This window comes from Orycteropus afer, unplaced genomic scaffold, assembly GCF_000298275.1.
Source record: "Orycteropus afer afer isolate SDZICR_OR568_19922 unplaced genomic scaffold, OryAfe1.0 scaffold00198, whole genome shotgun sequence".
Taxonomy (NCBI): domain Eukaryota; kingdom Metazoa; phylum Chordata; class Mammalia; order Tubulidentata; family Orycteropodidae; genus Orycteropus; species Orycteropus afer.
Window position 1 is genome coordinate 5,842,980 of NW_006921785.1, and position 18,795 is coordinate 5,861,774.

Here is an 18,795-nt window from a genome sequence, read left to right on the forward strand (position 1 = left end):
TGATGCTTTTGAGTTGTGGTGCTGGTGAAGAATGCTGAAAGTACCATGGCCTGCTAAAAGAACTAACAAATCTGTCCTGGAGGAAGTGCACCTGAAATGCTCCTTGGAAGCGAGAATGGCCAGACTTCGTCTCATCTATTTTGTTCATGTTGTCAGAAGCGACCATTCCCTGGAGAAGAATGTCATGCTTTGTTGGTTGGAGGGTCGATGAAAGAGGGGGAGGCCTTCAACGAGATCAACTGACACGGTGGCTGCGATGATGGGCTCAAGTATAGAAGGGATCATGGAGCTAGCACGGGATCGGGCAGTGTTTCGTTCTGCTGTGCATGGGGTCACTATGAGTCAGAAATGACTCGACGGCACCTAACAACAACAATAACTAGATGATTTGTTTTTATGGGAAGCAATGGACTCTTTCTCAAAGTGAGATGTACACTGAAATGCTCTGGGGTGCTTTAAAAATTATTAATCCCTGGTTCCAACCCCCCAAAGACTCTGATTTAATTGGTCTGGGTTGCAGCCTGGGTTCCTTCATTACCACTTCACTGAGAAGAATTTCTCAAAGGCAGCTACTTATCACTAAAGGTAAAAGGTGTCATAACAGATAAGAGTCCCTGGAAATGGGCAAAATTAAAGTATTCTTCTAGAGTAGGGGTCAGCATAGTCAATATAATGGGCCAAACAGTCAATATTTTAGGTTTATGGGCCACACAACCTCTGTCACAACTACTCAACTCAAGTGTGAAAGTAGCCACAGATAATATGTATGTGTGTAGCTGTGTTCCAATAAATATTTGTTTACAAAAATGGGCAATGGGCTGAATTTGGCCTGTGAGTAGTAGTTTCCTGACCCCTACTATCAAGCAGGAGTGGTGCTGTGGTTAAGTCACTGGGCTGCTAACCAAAAGGTTAGCAGTTCAAACCCACCAGCTGTTCCACAGGAGAAAGATGAGGAGGCAATCTGCTTCCGTAAAGATTTACAACCTTGGAAGACCTATAGGACAGTTCTACTCTGCTCTAGGGAGTCACTCTGAGTTGGAATCTACTCGATGGCAGTGAGCAGGCTATCAAACAATGGTTCTCAAACTTTATAGTGCACCAGAATTATTTGGAAGGCTTGTTAAAAGATAGATCCCTAGAGCCATTCTCCATTTCTGATTCAGTAAATCTAGGATGAGTTCTGAAAATCTGCATTTCTTACAAGTTCCCAGGTGCTGCTGCTGCCATCCAGAGACCAGTCTCTGAGAATCACTCATCCAGTGTAGTTGTTGTCAAACTTTACTGCATGTCAGAAACACCTGGGGAGATTAAGATTCTAATGCTATATCCAGATGACTTAAATCAAAATCTCTGGGGGGTAGGGACCAGTTTACTAGAATAGAGGTTCCCACCCTTTTGGCCATGTACACATTACAGGTATGTTGAAAGATGTGTTAGATTGCCTATATAGATGACCACCACCAATTCCTCCTATCCTGCATATACATGCCACTTTCCCACCAAGAGGCAGAGTCTATTCCCCTTCCCTTGAATCTGTGGTGGCTCTGAAACTTGCTTTGACCAAAAGAATGCAGAAATGATGCTCTGTGACTTCCAGGCCTAGGCCTTAAAAGGTCTTGCAACTTCTAATCTCATGCTCTTGAAAGCCAGTTACCACAGTGAAAGGTTAAAGTCGACTTCCTGGAGAAAAAGGCCCCATGTAGTGAGAAAGGTCCTAGAAAGTGAGAATACCAAAGAGAAAAGCCTGGTCACCCTCAGGCATTCTAGCCATCCAAGCTGAGGCATTTAGAGTCTTCTAGCCACAGACAAGCCACCCAAGTAACACTAACTGGAAATAGAGACCAGCTGGCCCCTTCAACCCCTACCCAAATAAATAGTGATGGTGGTTTTAAGTCATTAAGTTTTGGGGTGGTTTGTTAAACAGAGATAACTGAATCATCTCAAACTGATTATTTTAGTTACAATTTGTTATCACTTCTTTGTTTTGTGACATTTAAAATATTTTGTCTTTCCTTTGCTCTTATTTTTCACATTTTTCCTACTAACAATGAAGGTATACACAGTTATCATCCTTAGCATCATCATCATTTGGTATTAGATATTCCTAATAAAAAATAATTGATTGTTATTTTCTTGCTGTTACTCCCTGGTATTTATTTATTATAGGGTTTTTATATTAATTAGCCAAAGTCTGTCTCTTGATGAAATTTCACTTTTATTTTTAATTATTAAAAAATTATTTCTGAAGATTAAACTTAATTCATATAATTACATCATTTTAAACATGATTGTAGTCCCTTGTAGATATTTAAAAAATTTGATTTTCTTATCATACATGACAATATTTATTGAATTTAATAAAATTATTTACTATTTCCCATTTCACTTACTGAATGTTAAATTTTTATAATCTTTCAATACAAATTGTTTTAAAACACTTTAAAAATGCATAAAATTATTTACATACATATGTGTGGATATGTGTGTGTGTGGGTAAACACACACACACACACACACACACAATACACATACATGCAGTGATACCACCTAAGAAACCCAAGGAGGGGTTGCTATGAGTCAGATCTGACTCGATGGCAATGAGTTTGGTTTGGTTTTTGGTAAACACACACAGAGATATAGAATCAATATCTGAACCTTAAGAAATAATAGTATTGTACCTTCATATTATTCACCTTTTCACTGATAACTGTTTCCCACAATAATGGACAATTTTTTCATTAAAGATAGAAAGTCATTACATTCAAAGGACAAACACAACAGTCCAAAATTCTCTTCTTCACCCTAAATATATTTTTATATCAAAGGATTATTAAATAAAGCAATAGTACCAAGCAAATCATACAGCACTTCACCACAAAATATCCATTTCATACAGAAAAGGATTTGTACTCTATGCCCCTACAAATACAAAATGAGAAACAAAGTTCTTTCATGATATTAGTTATACCAATATCAGCCCAAGAAGCTAGTTACAAGGTTACTCAATCAAGAGCTAGAGCCAGAATGCCTCATGCATTGCTCAATAGCCCAGCCTGAAAGGAAAATGTCAGAACTCAAGTTTCCAAAGATGCAAACAGAAAAGAGCCACAACGAAAACAGCATTAGCAAATGCATGTGATGGCATGCCAGATAAATACAGCAATAACCCCTAACCTAAAAAAGCCACTATACCCAAAAGTTTGCATGCAGAGTGATGATCCTACAAGTGAGTAAATTAACAGCAGTAGTTAAAATCCCTAAAGAGAAGATTATCTTGAAAGAATACAAATTGTTTTGCAAAGTACGAAAGCAAACTCTAAAGGATGGAATACTCAAAATACTTAAGAGGAAAATCTGAAAACAAACAAAAAAGATATTACAGAAACATTATAAGTTTGTATATTTCACACTGCAGCCACAATGACAGCAAGAAATAAAGGCTTTATATTATTAACTCATTTGGACGATCTGGTAATACATTATTTACAGGATCTCTCATATATAAAAGTTTGGGTGAAGATATAAACTCTAAATTAAATGTAATCAAGATGATGAAAGAATCCAAACAAAAGATTCAAGCCACTTAGTTTCCTCTATTGTCAATGTTTTGTAAAGAAATGGTGTATCAGTCTCTGCTGTTTCATACAAAAGTGTATCAGCTGCCCAAGGGAAAAAAATTGCCTACATTTATAGAGTTTAAAGTAGAATATAAAGGAGGCGGTGGGCTTTGTGTTTGCTCTCAAGGTATCTGAGCCAGCATGGACTTTTCTAAGGGATAGGTTCAGGTGAGGCCACTTTGTCATCTTGCTAAGAACCATGTCCTCTCATACAGCATGTATCCTTCAAGGCCAGGTCAGTGTGGCCTAGCAGACAGCTGTGTGCTGAGGGCGAGGTGCTGGAGTTCTTCTATCTGAGGAAAATCAAAGCCTCGAAAGGCAAATAAATCTTCCTCCCTCCCATCTTGTTGTTGTCGTTATGTGCCATCAAGTCGGACCCAACTCTTAGTGACCCCTCCCTTGTGTTTCCAAGGCGATATCACTACAGAAGTAGATTGCCCATCTTCTTTCTGAGGAGCTGTTGGTGGGTTTGAACCGCCAGCCTTCTGGTTAGCAGTCAAGTGCCTCAGGCACTATGCTACCAGAGCTTCCATCTTAGCACATGTATTAATGGTATTTATTCTAAAAATAAATAAAGTAGAACATAAAAAGTTTGAGAAGAATAATTCTCAAATTGCAGATTTGTTTAAGCCTAGTTATTGCCTTTAAAATGATGGCCTACTTAACTGACGTTCTAAGATCTGATTAACTCAGTAACTTGAAGCAGTATTTGAAATTTTGATTAACATATACTGACAATGTTTATGGAATTGAAGTATTAAAAACAAGAGGCTGAAAATTAGTTACTGACTTGTGAGTCAATGCTGTAATTTGAATCCTAAAGAGGAATTATTAAAAGTAGAACAACTTTTATATAGTTGCAGAAAAGCCTTCACCATTCAACTGATCCCAGAAAATTTAAACAGTACAATTTGTCAATGAAAGTAAAGAAAGGGCAGTTTCAATTAATGAATGATTTCTCCTTTGAAGTAAACTTTAAAGTGTTGGAATTATTTACATTTTAATTATATGTGAGAAAGGAGCTCCTTAGCGTGAGGAGGGGGGCCAGACAATAAAAACTCCACTGACTTTCATTAACATGCTTACTTTTACAGGCAAAGTTTCTCATGAATGACAAGACTAAGAACGTGAAAAGATCATCAATTTCAAAATCTTGACCAGGAATTGCCTGAAGCCATTTCATGAAGAAAACCTGTTTTAAAAAAACTATGCTCATGGATGTGTTCTACACAATCAATATGTAACATCTTCCCTGCACTGTGTATTTTATTTTAACAAACGTCTATTAAAAAAAAAGACATTCTAAAAAAGTCTTTTATCAACACCCAGACAAGGGCCTCCATATCGCCCTGCAGTTTTCTCCAATATCCAATCCAAATAGGACATTGTCATTGTCAGTGCCATAGGATGAAAAAGGTAGGAAAGTATTCTCACCACCTGAAAGTATTTGCAGAATGAATGAGTGGATAACTCTAATATGGTAAACCACACTTACAAAAACATACCAAAAGGAATCATACACTTTCATGGAATGAATACAGTAAATCAACTGTAAAACTTCAATCAGCAAAGAGAATAGTCAGATAAATATTCCAAGTTCTTTATACCAACAACAAATGAGAATTTGAAGGAGTCATAGGTGAGGTCACAGAAAGCTCTAAGTTCCGGGAAAACAAGTCAGTTAATCAAACCAGCTCTGACACCTGATAAAATGTAGCATACATGATCTGTTCTAAAAAAGTCACATTAGCATCTTACAAAGATACATGAGTTCAAAAATCAACCCTAGCAAATCATCATTCTAAAAGGGATGAGAACAGTTCTATCTATTTTTATAGGGGAAATGATCCTCAAAATACTCAAAATTATTTCTTAAATAATTTATTCTGGTTAATTTAATAATCTAAACTCAGTCTACATTTAATCTGTATTTGGCTAACAACCCAAAATGTTTCCATTATTTCAAACCTTTACTGAAGCCCACAAAGTCATTTTATAAATGCCATCGCTGGAATATTCAGAGTTCTGTCCTGACACAACCTGACAGACCACAACCTAAGTGTTATGAGCTCATCCAGAGAATGTAAAGCAGGCTCTAATGTTCATTATCTTTTACAAAGCAGTTTGTCTTATCCTATAAACCCTCCTTTATCCTAGAATGCTATGTAATTAAAATTACATTGTAGATAATGCTACTAAAATAAAAGGTTTTATATAACTAGGTTTTCCTTATATATTAACAAACAGCTCTAAGATAATTTTAAATCTTATTTACAAAATTCTTTATAATTTTTAAAATTAAAAGCCACATAGTAAATGTAAATTCCTCTTCTATAAAATGAAGAGGAATATAAAGCTTAGAAAGTTAAATGACATCCCCAGGATGAGACTTATGCTAAGTACTGAGGATAATAAAGTACATGTCATTCCTCTCCATAGTCTAATTAAAACAAAGTATAGCAGTGCTATGCTGGGCTGGAACCTTCTACACAAATAAAAGAATTCTGATTCAAGTACATACAAATCACTCCTATTGGGAAAAATTTAAAGTATTGGTTAGCAAGAGAAGATAAAAGCAGGCAGTACAGCAACCATGAAAAGGAAGCAAATTAAAAGAAAGTAAACCAAGCTCTCATAATTTCATTGTTATATATATTAGGAAAATTTCTGAGATGCTAGCAAAATAATAATAATGGGAATTAAGTTAGAAAGGCACTGGATGTAGTACCAAACAAAGAATTTTCTTTGTATACATATATATATAAATATGTATGTAAACAAGAGCTCTGGTAGCATAGTGCCTAAGGCACTTGACTGCTAACCAGGAGGCTGGCAGTTCAAACCCACCAGTTGCTCCTCGGAAGGAAGGCTGGGCAATCTACTTCCGTACTGATACTGCCTCGGAAACCCAAGGAGGGGTTGCTATGAATCGTGTCCGACTGGACAGCACACAACAACAACAAAATGTATGTAAACACACAAAACTCACCAACCTATTGGCCTACAGACCTCTAGACAGACAAGCAGACAAATATAGTTATCTCCTTAGTGTGCAAATAATCTATTTAAAGCAGTAAGAATTTTATAGTCAAAACTAAAGTTTCTCAAATGCAAGGAACACTAAAAGAAAAATTAAATGTTTAATATACATACTGCTAATCAAAAGAACATTAACGCCTTTCATTGTTTATTAGTGTGCTTTGCTACTGATTTAATGAATCTTTACTGATTTTAAGGTAGTATGCTGGTGTAGTGGTTAAAGCATTCAGCTGTTAACCAAAAGGCTGGCAGTCTACTTCACGAGAGAAAGATGAGGCAATCTGCTTCCACAAAGATTTACGGCCTTGGAAACCTATAGAGCAGTTCTACTCTGTTCTAAAGGGTTGCTTTGAGTCAGAATTGATGCAATGGCAGTGGGTTTTCTTGATTTAATGACTATAAAAAATATTTATATGTTTTCAAAAGTTCATAACCTCAGTATCCTTGAGCAACTACTCTCTATCAAGCACTGACCTAGGGGCTAGCAGCCGAGATAAAACACAGCAAAGCACCTGAAGGTCTGGAACTTAGAAGAATAAGTACAATAAATAAACAAACTGTGTATGTGTGTTTAAAAGGCAGGCTACATTAACAAAAAGTAACCATAGGGTGGTCAAGGAAGGCCTCTGTGAAGAGACAGTCAAAGTGAGGAAAGCCTGCAGAGGGAGGGAATATTGTGATGAAACTAGCCGCACACAGATATGGAGGAAGAGCATTCCAGACAGAATGTACAGCAAGTACAAAGGCCCTGAGATGAGACTGACCTCATTATGTTCAAGAACAACTAAGAAGCCAAGTGGCTACAGCAAGGCAGAGAGTGATTAGAGAGGAAATCAGGGAGTTGGAAGTAGGGGCTTAATCATACAGGGTTTGGTAAGATCACATAAGGCTTGGTAAGCCATGCTTAAGACTTTAATCTGAGTGTGATGGGAAGCCACTGGAGAGGGAAGTGATGTGAATTAATTACATTTAAAAGTTCACTCTGACTGCTGTCTCCAGAACTCATTGCAGAAGGGCCAGAAGAAGAGCAGTGATACAAGTTGGGAAACTACTGCAAAAGCCCAAATAACAGGAAAGTCCCTGGGTGGTACAAAGGGTTTGTGTTCAACTATTAACCTAACCTGAACATGACCTGAGCCATGGTATCTTCAATAGCCTCATATGCATGTGAATGCTGGACAATGAATAAGGAAGGCCACAGAAGAATTGATGCATTTGAATTATGGTGTTGGCAAAGAATACTGAATCTACCAAGGACTGCTAGAAGAACGAACAAATCTGTCTTGGAAGAAGTACAGACAAAATACTCCTTAGAAACAAGAATGGCCAGACTTTGTCTCTTGTACTTTGGTTATTTTATTTGGAGGGACCAGTCCCTGGAAAAGCACATCATTCTTGGTAAAGTAGAGGGTCAGCGAAAAAGCAGAACACCTTCAATGAGAAGGACTGGCACAGCAGCTGCAACAATGCACTCAAGCATACCAACAACTGTTGGTTGTTGATTGTGCAGGACGGGGCAGTGTTTCATTCCATTGTACATAAGGTCGCTATGAGTCAAAACCAACTTGGCAGCACCTAACGACATTTACCTAAAGGTTGATGGTTTGAACCAATCAAACGGCACTGTGGAAGAAAAGGCCTGGCAATCTGCTTCCATAAAGATGACAGCCAAGAAAACCCTATGGAGCAGTCCTACTCTCTAAACACATTCCAAAAAAAAAAAAAAAAAACCATACACACTGCCACGGAGTTGGATCCAACTCATAGCAACCCCTACTTGGGTTTCCAAGGTGGTATCACTACGGAAGTTGATTGTCCAACCTTCCTTTCAAGGAATGGCTGGTGGGTTTGAACCGCCAGCCTTCTGGTTAGCAGTCAGATGCCTTAGGCACTATGCCACCAGAGCTCCCCTAAACACATTGGGTCATCACAAATCAGAATCAACTTCACAGGAATGGGTTTAAGTAAGAGGTAGTAGTGTTTTAGACTTGGAGGTAGCAGAGGAACTACTCATAGTTGGAGATGCAGTAAATTTTGCTAATGTGTTGTACAGAGTACATGGAAAAAGAGGAGAGAAAGGAAAAAAAAAAAAAAAAGAAGGATAAATGCTATAAGTTGCACAATAACTTTCCTACCAAAAAAGATTTTCAAACTTACAGCCATTCTTGTTGGTGTGCTGGTTGTTTGCTGGCTCTTAGCTCCACACTACCCTTCCATTGTCTCCTCTATCTTGCCAGGGACTAGAAGCCTGCAAAGTATATTTTCCAGATCCCTTTGTGAATTAAAAAGTTAGGTCAGCCAAAGGGAAGTGATACCAAATTAAAGGTAGGAGAAAAGGAGAAGCCTCTCCTCCCCCCAAGTTTCTGCTCTGAGACAGCCATCAGTGAGCACCCATAAGCTACGCCAACCTCCAGCAGCATCGGTGGCCAATGCAGCAGTGTCAATGAGACTTTAGGCTCCTGGTACTTGCATCAGCAACAAAAAAAGCAAGTTCCTGGTTTCCTGCCAGGTAACAATCAGTATCCACACTTCTAGGCTCTTGACAATTTTGTTCCTCCAGGCTAGGGCCAAGTTACTTCCCACATTTACTGATCTCTGGGTACCATCAACTTTAGCCTTTTTATTCCTCCAATCCTTCAACACTTTTGTTAACAAATTCTCTTTTTAAAACCTTTCTGCTTAAAATATCTTAAGTGGTTTCTATTTTCCTGAATGGATGCCAACCAAAACAGTTAAGGAAGGAGTATCCACTCTCCCAAGTCAAACATTCACATATTTTGTTCATTAGATATAAAACCCCAAAACTAAACCCACTGCCATCAATTCAATTCTGACTCATAGCAACCCTACAGAGTAGTACTGTCCCCATGGGGTGTCCAAAACTATAAATCTTTACAGAAGTAGTCTGCCTTATCTTTCTCTCATACAGGAGCTGGTGGTTTCAAACCACTGACCTTTTGGTTAGCATCTGAATGCTTTAACCACTGTGCCACCAGAGCTTCTTAGATATGGGTATATCAAAAAAAAATCAAACCCACTGCCACTGAGTCAATTCTGACTCATGGTGACCCCAACTGGGATTCCAAGGTGGTAAATCTTTATGGGAGCAGATTGTCCCATAGTCTTTCCACGGTGCAGCTGGAAGGTTTGAACAGCCAACCTTCTGGTTAGCACTCAAATGCCTTAAGCATTGCGCCACCAGAGCTCCTTTAGATACAGGTACAGCAAATGCTATTATGTCCTTTTTATAGGAGAGTAAACTAAAAAAAAGGGGGGGGTATTGAATGAATTGAATACATACAATTAAATACATAGCTAAAAATAGTAGAGCATGAACTCAGTCTAAGTGGTCTATCTAAATCCTGTGTTCCTTTCACAATGTTAAAGTCAAGAAATACTAACACTTTCCATTTTAAAAAAGAAAAAAGTCATTATTAGTGTCTGCAGAGGTTTTAGGAAACCAGGTGCACATTAAGAGCATTAGCACTAAAAAGACTAATCTCTAGCCCCTTGAAACAAACTAAAAACATACGTGTGTGTATATATCTCGTTTCAAACAAACCTAACTTTTGAATAGTTTATTCTAAGAGAGTAATTTCTAAAATATAGGTTTGCCTCATTTTGTTGCACTTTGCTTTACTGCATTTCACAGACACCGTACCCTATTTTTTTTTTTTAATTACATAGTGAAGATTTGTGGCAACTTTGTGTCAAGCAAGTCTATCAGTAAAATTTTTCCAACAGCATATGCTCACTTTGTGTCTGTGTCACATTTTGGTAATTCACAATATTTCAAACTTTTTCATAATGCTATCACACACTTAACAGACTACAATATAGTGCTAATTTAACTTTGCATACACCGGGAAACAAAAAAATTCACGTAACTCATTGTGTTGTGATACTCACTTTATTGGAGAAGTCTGGAACCAAACCTGCAATATCTCCTATATTTTGAATATATATGTACTTTGAACCAAGATTTCTTGACAAGACTACTTCTATATACACTTAAACATTTATATACCAACATTTTACTTTTGCCATAACTTTTCCCATATAAAACTATGTTGCTATTATTAGGTGCCATCAAGTCAAATCTGACTCAGTGACCATATGTACAACAGAACAACACAGCCCTGCACCAGCTTCACAATCCTTGCTATGCCTGAGCCTATTGCTGCAGCCACTATGTTAATCCATCTCATCAAGGGTCTTCCTCTTTATTACTGACCCTCTACTTTACCAAGCATAATATGTTTCTCCAGGGACTGGTCCATCCAGATAACATAACCAAAGTATGAGAGACAAAGTCTGGACATTCTTGTTTCTAAGGAGCAGTCTGGTTGTAAGAAACTATTCCAGTTGATAAAACTATAGCACAAAATAAAGTATTCCTATATGAAGCAATAATATGAGACTTACTAGTTTAAAGAAAATATTAGAGACAGGAATATTTCAAAAGATAATATAGTATTATGAAGAAAACATTTAACTAATGATGTTCAATTGAAATCAATAACATTTACCAAAAAAATTTTAATTCTCACTGTATTTCATTTTTAATGAAGTTTAAACCCAGAAAGTCATAGGTCATTTGATTTAAAGAAAATAAAATATACTACACACTGGCATATAATGTATGCTAGAAGATGAAAAAAAAAACAAATAAATTGTCATTACAAGCAAATTAGTGCAGCTACAATTTGAACTAAAATTGAAATAAATATTGTCAGGTAACTTCATTCTTTATATGTTGAACAACAAAAAATGAGAATAGAAAAGTAGCAAATTTTACAAAAAATGTAAGTATTGACGTATAATTATAGATAGCTTCTAATAAATTCTGAAGCACTGAATAATGTATGACAGTCATATAAATTAAGCTTTTTAAAAACTATATAAGAAGCATGTAGCTTATAAGCATACATTTTCAGTAAAATTTTAACAAAATTTATAAAGGTATTACCTAACATTTCAGAAGCAGTATATGAAAGTCCTCTAATCTAATTAGCTCAAAGATTACAGCAGTTTTTAATACCAGCAGCTTATTAGAGAAAGGGGATATATTTGCAAGTAATGCACAAATACTTTATAGCATTTAGAAGTAGCTAAATTTAGAATGATGATTTTTATTCCTACATTCTTAAAATCACATTTAAAATGTACAAAGCCACATTCACAGGAATAAAATTAACTCTTTTGGGTGTGCATTTCATTATTTAGGTCACTATATCAGAACTACAAATAAAACATACATACTTTGCTCTCTCTTAATTTCCCAATCTGTGTATATGCACATTTTAGAGCTGCTCATGTTATCCAAAATCAGTGAATTCCAACTTACATTAACCAGAATCAGTGATTTCTAACTTAGGTCATTACATAAAATAATGTAACATGGTCATAATAGCACCTAGTTACTGATACTTACTGTGTGAAAATTAATCATTTCTTGAAGGCTGTCAGAAAATTTGGTCAAACTTGTCTGGGAAAGAAATCAAAGAAAACCAAGTCATTAAGAGCTACAAAACTGGCCACAAATGTTACTTCAGTATTTCTAACAGAAAAAACAGTTACATCGTAAATAACAACACTTATTTCCAACAACAATCTTATTTCATGGGCATGCTCTGTAGAGAGGTCAAGTCTATATGTTTTAATATATAAAAGTCAAAGAATTTGTATTAGTATAGAAAAGTTAAAAAATTAGTATTGCCCTCTCAATCATATGCTAACAAATAAGAATAGCATATGTAAGCCTAAAGGTAAAATCATTTGCGTATATCAAGACTGTGCCCATTAAGGCAGCTATGGTCAAATAATTATCAAACTGCATCCGTTTCTTTACCAGTTCTTACTACTCATGAAAGAAACATCCTAACAGAACACAGCACAGCAAGGGATATAAGCTAACCTAGCATAACTGGCTGACCAGCACTGTCCTACACAACTGCCATAGAGTTAGATACAATTCTTACCTTAATACTCTCTACTTGCCTAAATTAGCAGCTACTAGTAAGTAGGATAGGAGCTCTGGTAGCATAGTGCCTAAGGCACTTGAATGCTAATCAGAAGGCTAGAGGTTCAAACCCACCAGTCACTCCTCGGAAGGAAGATGGGGCAATCTACTTCTGTAGTGATACTGCCTTAGAAACCCAAGGAGGGGTCGCTATGAGTAGGGTCCAACTCCATGGCACATAACAACAACAACAGCAAGTAGGATAGGAGCTCTGGTAGTATGGTACCTAAGGCACCATGTGACCGCTAACCAGAAGGTTGGCAGTTCAAACCAACCAACCACTCCTCGGAAGGAAAATTGGGCAATCTACTTCTGTAGTAATACCGCCTCGGAAACCCAAGGAAGGGTTGCTACGAGTTGGATTTGACTCGACGGCAGTTAGTTTAGTTTAGTTTAGTTTAGTTTAGTTTAGTAAGCATGATCCTGCTCATGTCCTGGTAGGTGCTTCAGCCCATGTAGCAGCAAGTAAACTTAATAAACTGACTGAAGCAACAGAAACCTGGCTTAGGAGAATGATGCTAGATATTCACAATGCAAATCAATCATCAACTTCTAACAACATCAGAAAACAAGATTACACAAGATAGCAAAAAGAGATAATACCTTTTCTATTTCTAATTTTTAGGTCACTGTACTAGAATTGAAAATAAAAAGTATATTAAGAAGGTAATTCTTTAGCATCTTGTTGCATTTATCATTTTAACTGTAATTTCAATAATACTAACCTCAACTACAGCATCATTACTAGAATACTGTGCCAGGTCTCTAATCCCATTCATGAACTGCTTATTTGCAACACAAAAGGCTTTTCCAGTATCAATCATCGCAATACAAAGTTTCACAAGCTGAAAAAGAAAAAAAAAATTATACGGGTTTGAAAATAATTTTACAAATGACTTGGCTGAACAAGCGTTGACAGAAACATGAGTTAACATAGTTAAAATAAACTATGGTTCATCAATAAATCCAAAATAGACTAAATAAAAATTGTGCTTTTTCCATTGGGTTTCTGAAAGAAAATCATAGGATAATTGTACCAAAGTTCAAAGAATAGAACGCAGAGTCCATCTGACATCAGGAAAAAAAAAAAAAAAAATCATTTTGTCAATTCAATTCAGTCCCATAAATTAACCCTGTAAATATTTATTAAGCACATCTTAGAAGGCAGGCAGAGCAAGCAGTATGATAAAAGGTTTTTAAACCATGTGGCATGTTGGAGGAAAGGTGAAAAAACTGGAGCAGTGCATTAGTCATGCTGGTCGCTTCCACATCTGTCAAAGCAGATGTCCAAGGCACTGTGCTAAGTCTTTACAGTGCCTTCTTCTTCCTCTCTCCTTCTCTCTTTTATTTTTCTTCTTTACCTCGTTTCTTTTTCCCCTCTTCCTTCCTTTCTTTTAAACACAGAACATTTTCTTGAAACAAAATCTTGGGTAAAAGTCCAATTAAAAAAAAAAAAAAAGCCAGGTAAATGTGAAATACTCTAAACAAAGGAGGGGAAGTAGGGAGGAGGACATCAAAAAGAGAACCAAGAGGCCAGAGAAACTCTAGAAAACCCCTAAGGATCTCAGAGTATAATTTAAACCTGTTGCTCTAGGGCCTAAAAGAACAGAAATTTAAAACATAATCTCACCTCTCAAGAAGCTCTTTTTCTAACCAGCAGACAAGCAGATTAATTTTTCACAGCACTGACACAAGTGCTACAACACACCATGTGTAAGAGAACAGAGCAACAAAACCTGAGCAGGCTTTTTGGAAGTCAGGGGTGGATTCCTGGAAAAGGCAACACTGGAGATAAGACCAGAAGGCCAACAGGAATGTAAGGGCCAATCATATAAGGATAATGGGAAGATACTAATCTATCAACAGCATGTGCTGAGACCCCAGAAACTTAATAGGGCAGGGAAACCTGAGGCACTAAGTACTTAGTAGAGTGTAAAAATGTGAGGGCATTAAAACGTGTGATGTTGAAAATGCATTCCAGGGCCCAATCTTGGAGAGAAAAATAAAAACAACTTGTAAGTAATGTTTAGGTGTTCAGATTTTATACGAAAGGAAATGGGAAGCAATTAAAGACATTAATTAATTAATTGAGTGAGTTGAACAGAGTTCCATTTTAGAATGATCTGAAAGGAGGGAAAATAAAGACAAGAAAATAGGAAGAATAAAGACAAGGGGGTAGCCTGTATCAAATCAGTAAGCAGAGAAAGGAGAGAAGAGAGGAATTCAAGAATTGCTGTCGTCTACCCCTGTACAGTTAAGCAGACTGTGCTCTGCCAAGGAGATGCTGAATTAGGTGCTGAAATCCACCCTGCACTCTGCTTTCCAAGCTACATAGGAGCCCTGACACAGGCTGTATCTGCTACAAGATGCTAATTTACACAAACTAAGACACCATAATGGCTAGCATAGCAGAAACTCCTATTTTAACCATAATGAGCTTGGTCTAGATGGGCCTATCATGAGATAAGCCAAGTGGAAAGTCTATCAAACACAACTAAAAGGAGGTGTTTGAAGCTCAAAAAATAGGAGTGGTGGGCCATAGATATAGTTACAGTCATCAGCAAGCATACAAAGTGTCAAAAAACCAAGAGTGAGCATATAAAAAGACCCCACAATTGACACTAAGGAAGAAAAGGGAAAGACAGGAGGCAAACCAAGAAAATGATTTCACCAATGTCAATAAAGAACAAAGTCCAAAAGATGGATGATAAATAGGTTGAAAATTCACAAAGACCAAAATTTAAAAAGACTAAAAAAATGCCTAATGGATTTTGTGACCAAGAGTCACTAGTAACACTGGCTGGCAAGAACAGTTTTAAGAGAAACTGATTGGGGGTGGGGAAAACAATAGCCAAATTACAGTGAGTTATGAACAATAGATAAAGAAGACATGGCCATAGGTCAAAGTTTCCCAAAATACATTCTACAGAACATCCTGCAGGAACATCCTGTAGCAAAGGAAGGATTCTGTGATCAAATAAGTCTGGGAAACTCCGAGTTTTAAAAAGTTACTCAAGTTTTTTCTTGCTAAACCTTTGAGAATTATTAACATACTAATTTGCACTGTGAATCCAACAGAGAAGGTGTAATATTCAGCATTTCCCAAAAATATTTAACCACAGAATTTTCCTTAGAGGTAACATCTCATGGGACCAGTGTGGTATAGTAAATTACATAGCATGGCTTTTCTAGCCATAAGTCTTTGTAAACTCCATGGTGGAATTTGCCATGAGCAACTGAATAGCTCTGATTGTTAGTTATCCACCTGGGGTATTTCTGTTGGGAGCAGCATAAAACAATTTTCTGGGACGTTTGCTCTCTCTCAGGCGTGTAGAACTCTGATGCTGGGATGGGTTAGTTAGGCCACTCTGCCAGGCTCAAAAGGAGCCCTCCTAGAGGCAGAAGGAGTCTCTCCAACTGCTGACTGAGATAGACATGCTGCTGAGAGAAATCCGCTCCTGAAAGACACGCACTTGCTGAGAGACAGACGTGAGAGACACGCCCTGCTGAGAGAGATGTGAGAGACGTGCTGCTGAGGGAGAGATGTAAGAGACACACACTGCTGAGAGAGAGACTGCTGGCTTCCAAGTGAGACAGCCGCGTGTGAGAGACTGAGTGCGTTTCTGAACTTGAATTGTAGCCTGTTGCTTCCCTAATAAGCCCCATAATCTGTGAGTTCTGTGTGGCCACTGCAGGGAATTACTGAACCCAGCAGAGAGGGCAGTTGGCAAAAGGTCTGGAGGGAGGCAGCATGTTTGGCCTTGCAGGAATAGGCCTTGGACTACTGATGGTTATTCTGTCTTCCTCTTGTGGAGTTGGAGGAGGTCAGAAGACGAGGCCTCCTTGACCCTTTGACAACCAGCATTACACAAAACCCACTATGAGAAATGCTGGAGAGACTAGCCTTTTAAATAATTTGTCAATTACCACACACACACACAAAGAAATGTTTTAAAAACCAGAACTAATTCTAAAGTTCATATGTAGTAACCATATGCAAAAAAAGAAAAAAGAAACTGAAAAACCAATGGCCTTATATAATATTAAAATACATAATAAAAGTACAGTAATTAAAGTCTGATAATGGATGTGAAGAGACAAACTGATCCATGGAGTGAAACACAGAGTCAAGAAACAGATACCAGCATGCAATATTTTATAAATGTAATATTCCAGCAAGTTGGAGGGGAAAATATCTAATAAATGACGTAACCAAAAACCAAACTCACTGCCATCAAGTCAAGTTGATTCATAGCGACCTCTCCTTGGGTTTCCGAGGCAGTATCTCTATGGAAATAGATTGCCCAATCTTCCTTCCAAGGAGTGGCTGGTGGGTTTGAACCACCAGCCTTCTGGTTAGCATTTAAATGCCTTAGGCACTATGCCACCAAAGCTCCCCCAATTAATGACATGTTGTTGTTGTTATGGTTATGTGCCGTGGAAATGGACCTGACTCATAGCAACCCCTCCCTGGGTTTCCAAGGCAGTATCACTACGGAAGTAGATTGCCCAATCTTCCTTCCAGCGAGTGGCTGGTGGGTTTGAACCACCAGCTTTCTGGTTAGCAGTCAAGTGCCTTAGGCACTACACCTATTATATAGCTCCTACTTGACTGCTAACCAGAAGGGAAGTAGATTGCTCAACCTTCCTTCCAAGGAGTGGTTGGTAGGTTTGAACCATCAGGCTTCTGGTTAGCAGTCAAGTGCCTTAGGCACTATGCTACCAGAGCTCCCTTTTTACAGAATAGTGAAGACAAAAGTCTGATAACATGCTGTTCTGGGGAAACAGGCACTCTCATAATTGTTGGTGGGAGTGTAAACTGGTACTATTTCTATGGAAGGCAATTTAGCAAAATTTAAAACAAATACCCTCTAACCTAGCAATTTTACCATGAGAAACATGTCATACAGATACATTTGCATATAAGCTATTAATACACATAAAGTCATTCATCACAGCCATGATAAAATATTGGAAGCAATCTAATTGTTCATCAGTAGGTGACTGGATAAATAAATTATGCTATATCCATACAACGAGATACAATACAGCCATTAAAAGCCATTAAAAAGAATGAGTCAAGTGCTATAAGTATTAAAAAGGAACAATTTCCAAGATATATCTTGGGAGGATGGCAAATGAGTATATATATATACATATATATATATATATATATATATATATATATAATTGTATAAGCCTGTATATGCTTAGAAAATCTCTGGAAAGACAAATAAGAAACTGGTTCAGTGGTTGACTCTAGGGAAAAAAAAATGCATAGCTAGGTGCAGGGAATAGAAGATGATCAATTCTTCATTTTAGCACCTTTCAAATATGTACCACATATATGGTATTACATATTCAACAAATAAAATAATTCAAAAATAAATTGATTAAAAAAATTTTCCAATCAGAATGACTTCCAGTAAGATGGTGGAATAGTCAGAAAGACTGCACAGACCCTCTTCAACACAGAAAAGGGGAACCAATTAACACAGATACAGAAGACAATCCTGGACCCCTGAGCCTTGAAGGGAAGGATATAGAAGTGGACTAAACTACAACCAGCAGAAGAATCTGCATGAAAACACCAAAAAAAGAGCCATACAGAGCTGTGGTCCAGCAGCAATTCTGACGGCACAGACAGCTTGGACATTGCAGAGTGGTGGTAAGACAAGAATTAACCTAAAAATAGGCCCTGCTAGCCAGGAACTGCATGGAGAACTGCTCTGGTGGCTGGGGAATAAAAGGGGAAGCAGTGAAGAGGATGGCAGGCTGAGCTGTGGACTTTTGTCTTCTGGAGGGCATAGCCATTTTGAATGTCTGTAAGTGGCTTGACCATTTTGGATAATTAAAAGCAACAGCATTCTCCCACATTCCAGGGACTTAAGAACAGACTCCACTTACCCCAGAACCATAAGGATATTCTGAACCCAGCGACTAGAAAGGTGCAACATTTCCCTTGTTACTACTCATATACCCCACACCCTCTTGGTGAATAGAGATGCAGCCATCCCTCACTCCCATCCACCTTCTGGGCCCGAAGGAATTCTATCCCAGTCTGTGTGCTCAGACAGAGCCTGGGTGCCCTGCCCCGCCCCACCCTGATTTTTTTTT

The 18,795-nt window shown here is 37.7% G+C and overlaps 1 protein-coding gene across 1 annotated transcript in view; it reads right to left on the reverse strand.

Annotated features, from left to right (window-relative positions):
* The window catches only part of ACAP2 (ArfGAP with coiled-coil, ankyrin repeat and PH domains 2), a 167,578-nt gene that overhangs the window by 128,848 nt on the left and 19,935 nt on the right, over positions 1 to 18,795 (reverse strand). Inside the window, exons 2-3 of the mRNA XM_042781941.1 lie at positions 13,404 to 13,523; positions 12,091 to 12,144 (exon numbers count right to left, since the gene is read on the reverse strand). Of these exons, the coding sequence (XP_042637875.1) occupies positions 12,091 to 12,144; positions 13,404 to 13,523 (174 nt within the window). The remainder of the gene's footprint in view (positions 1 to 12,090; positions 12,145 to 13,403; positions 13,524 to 18,795) is intronic.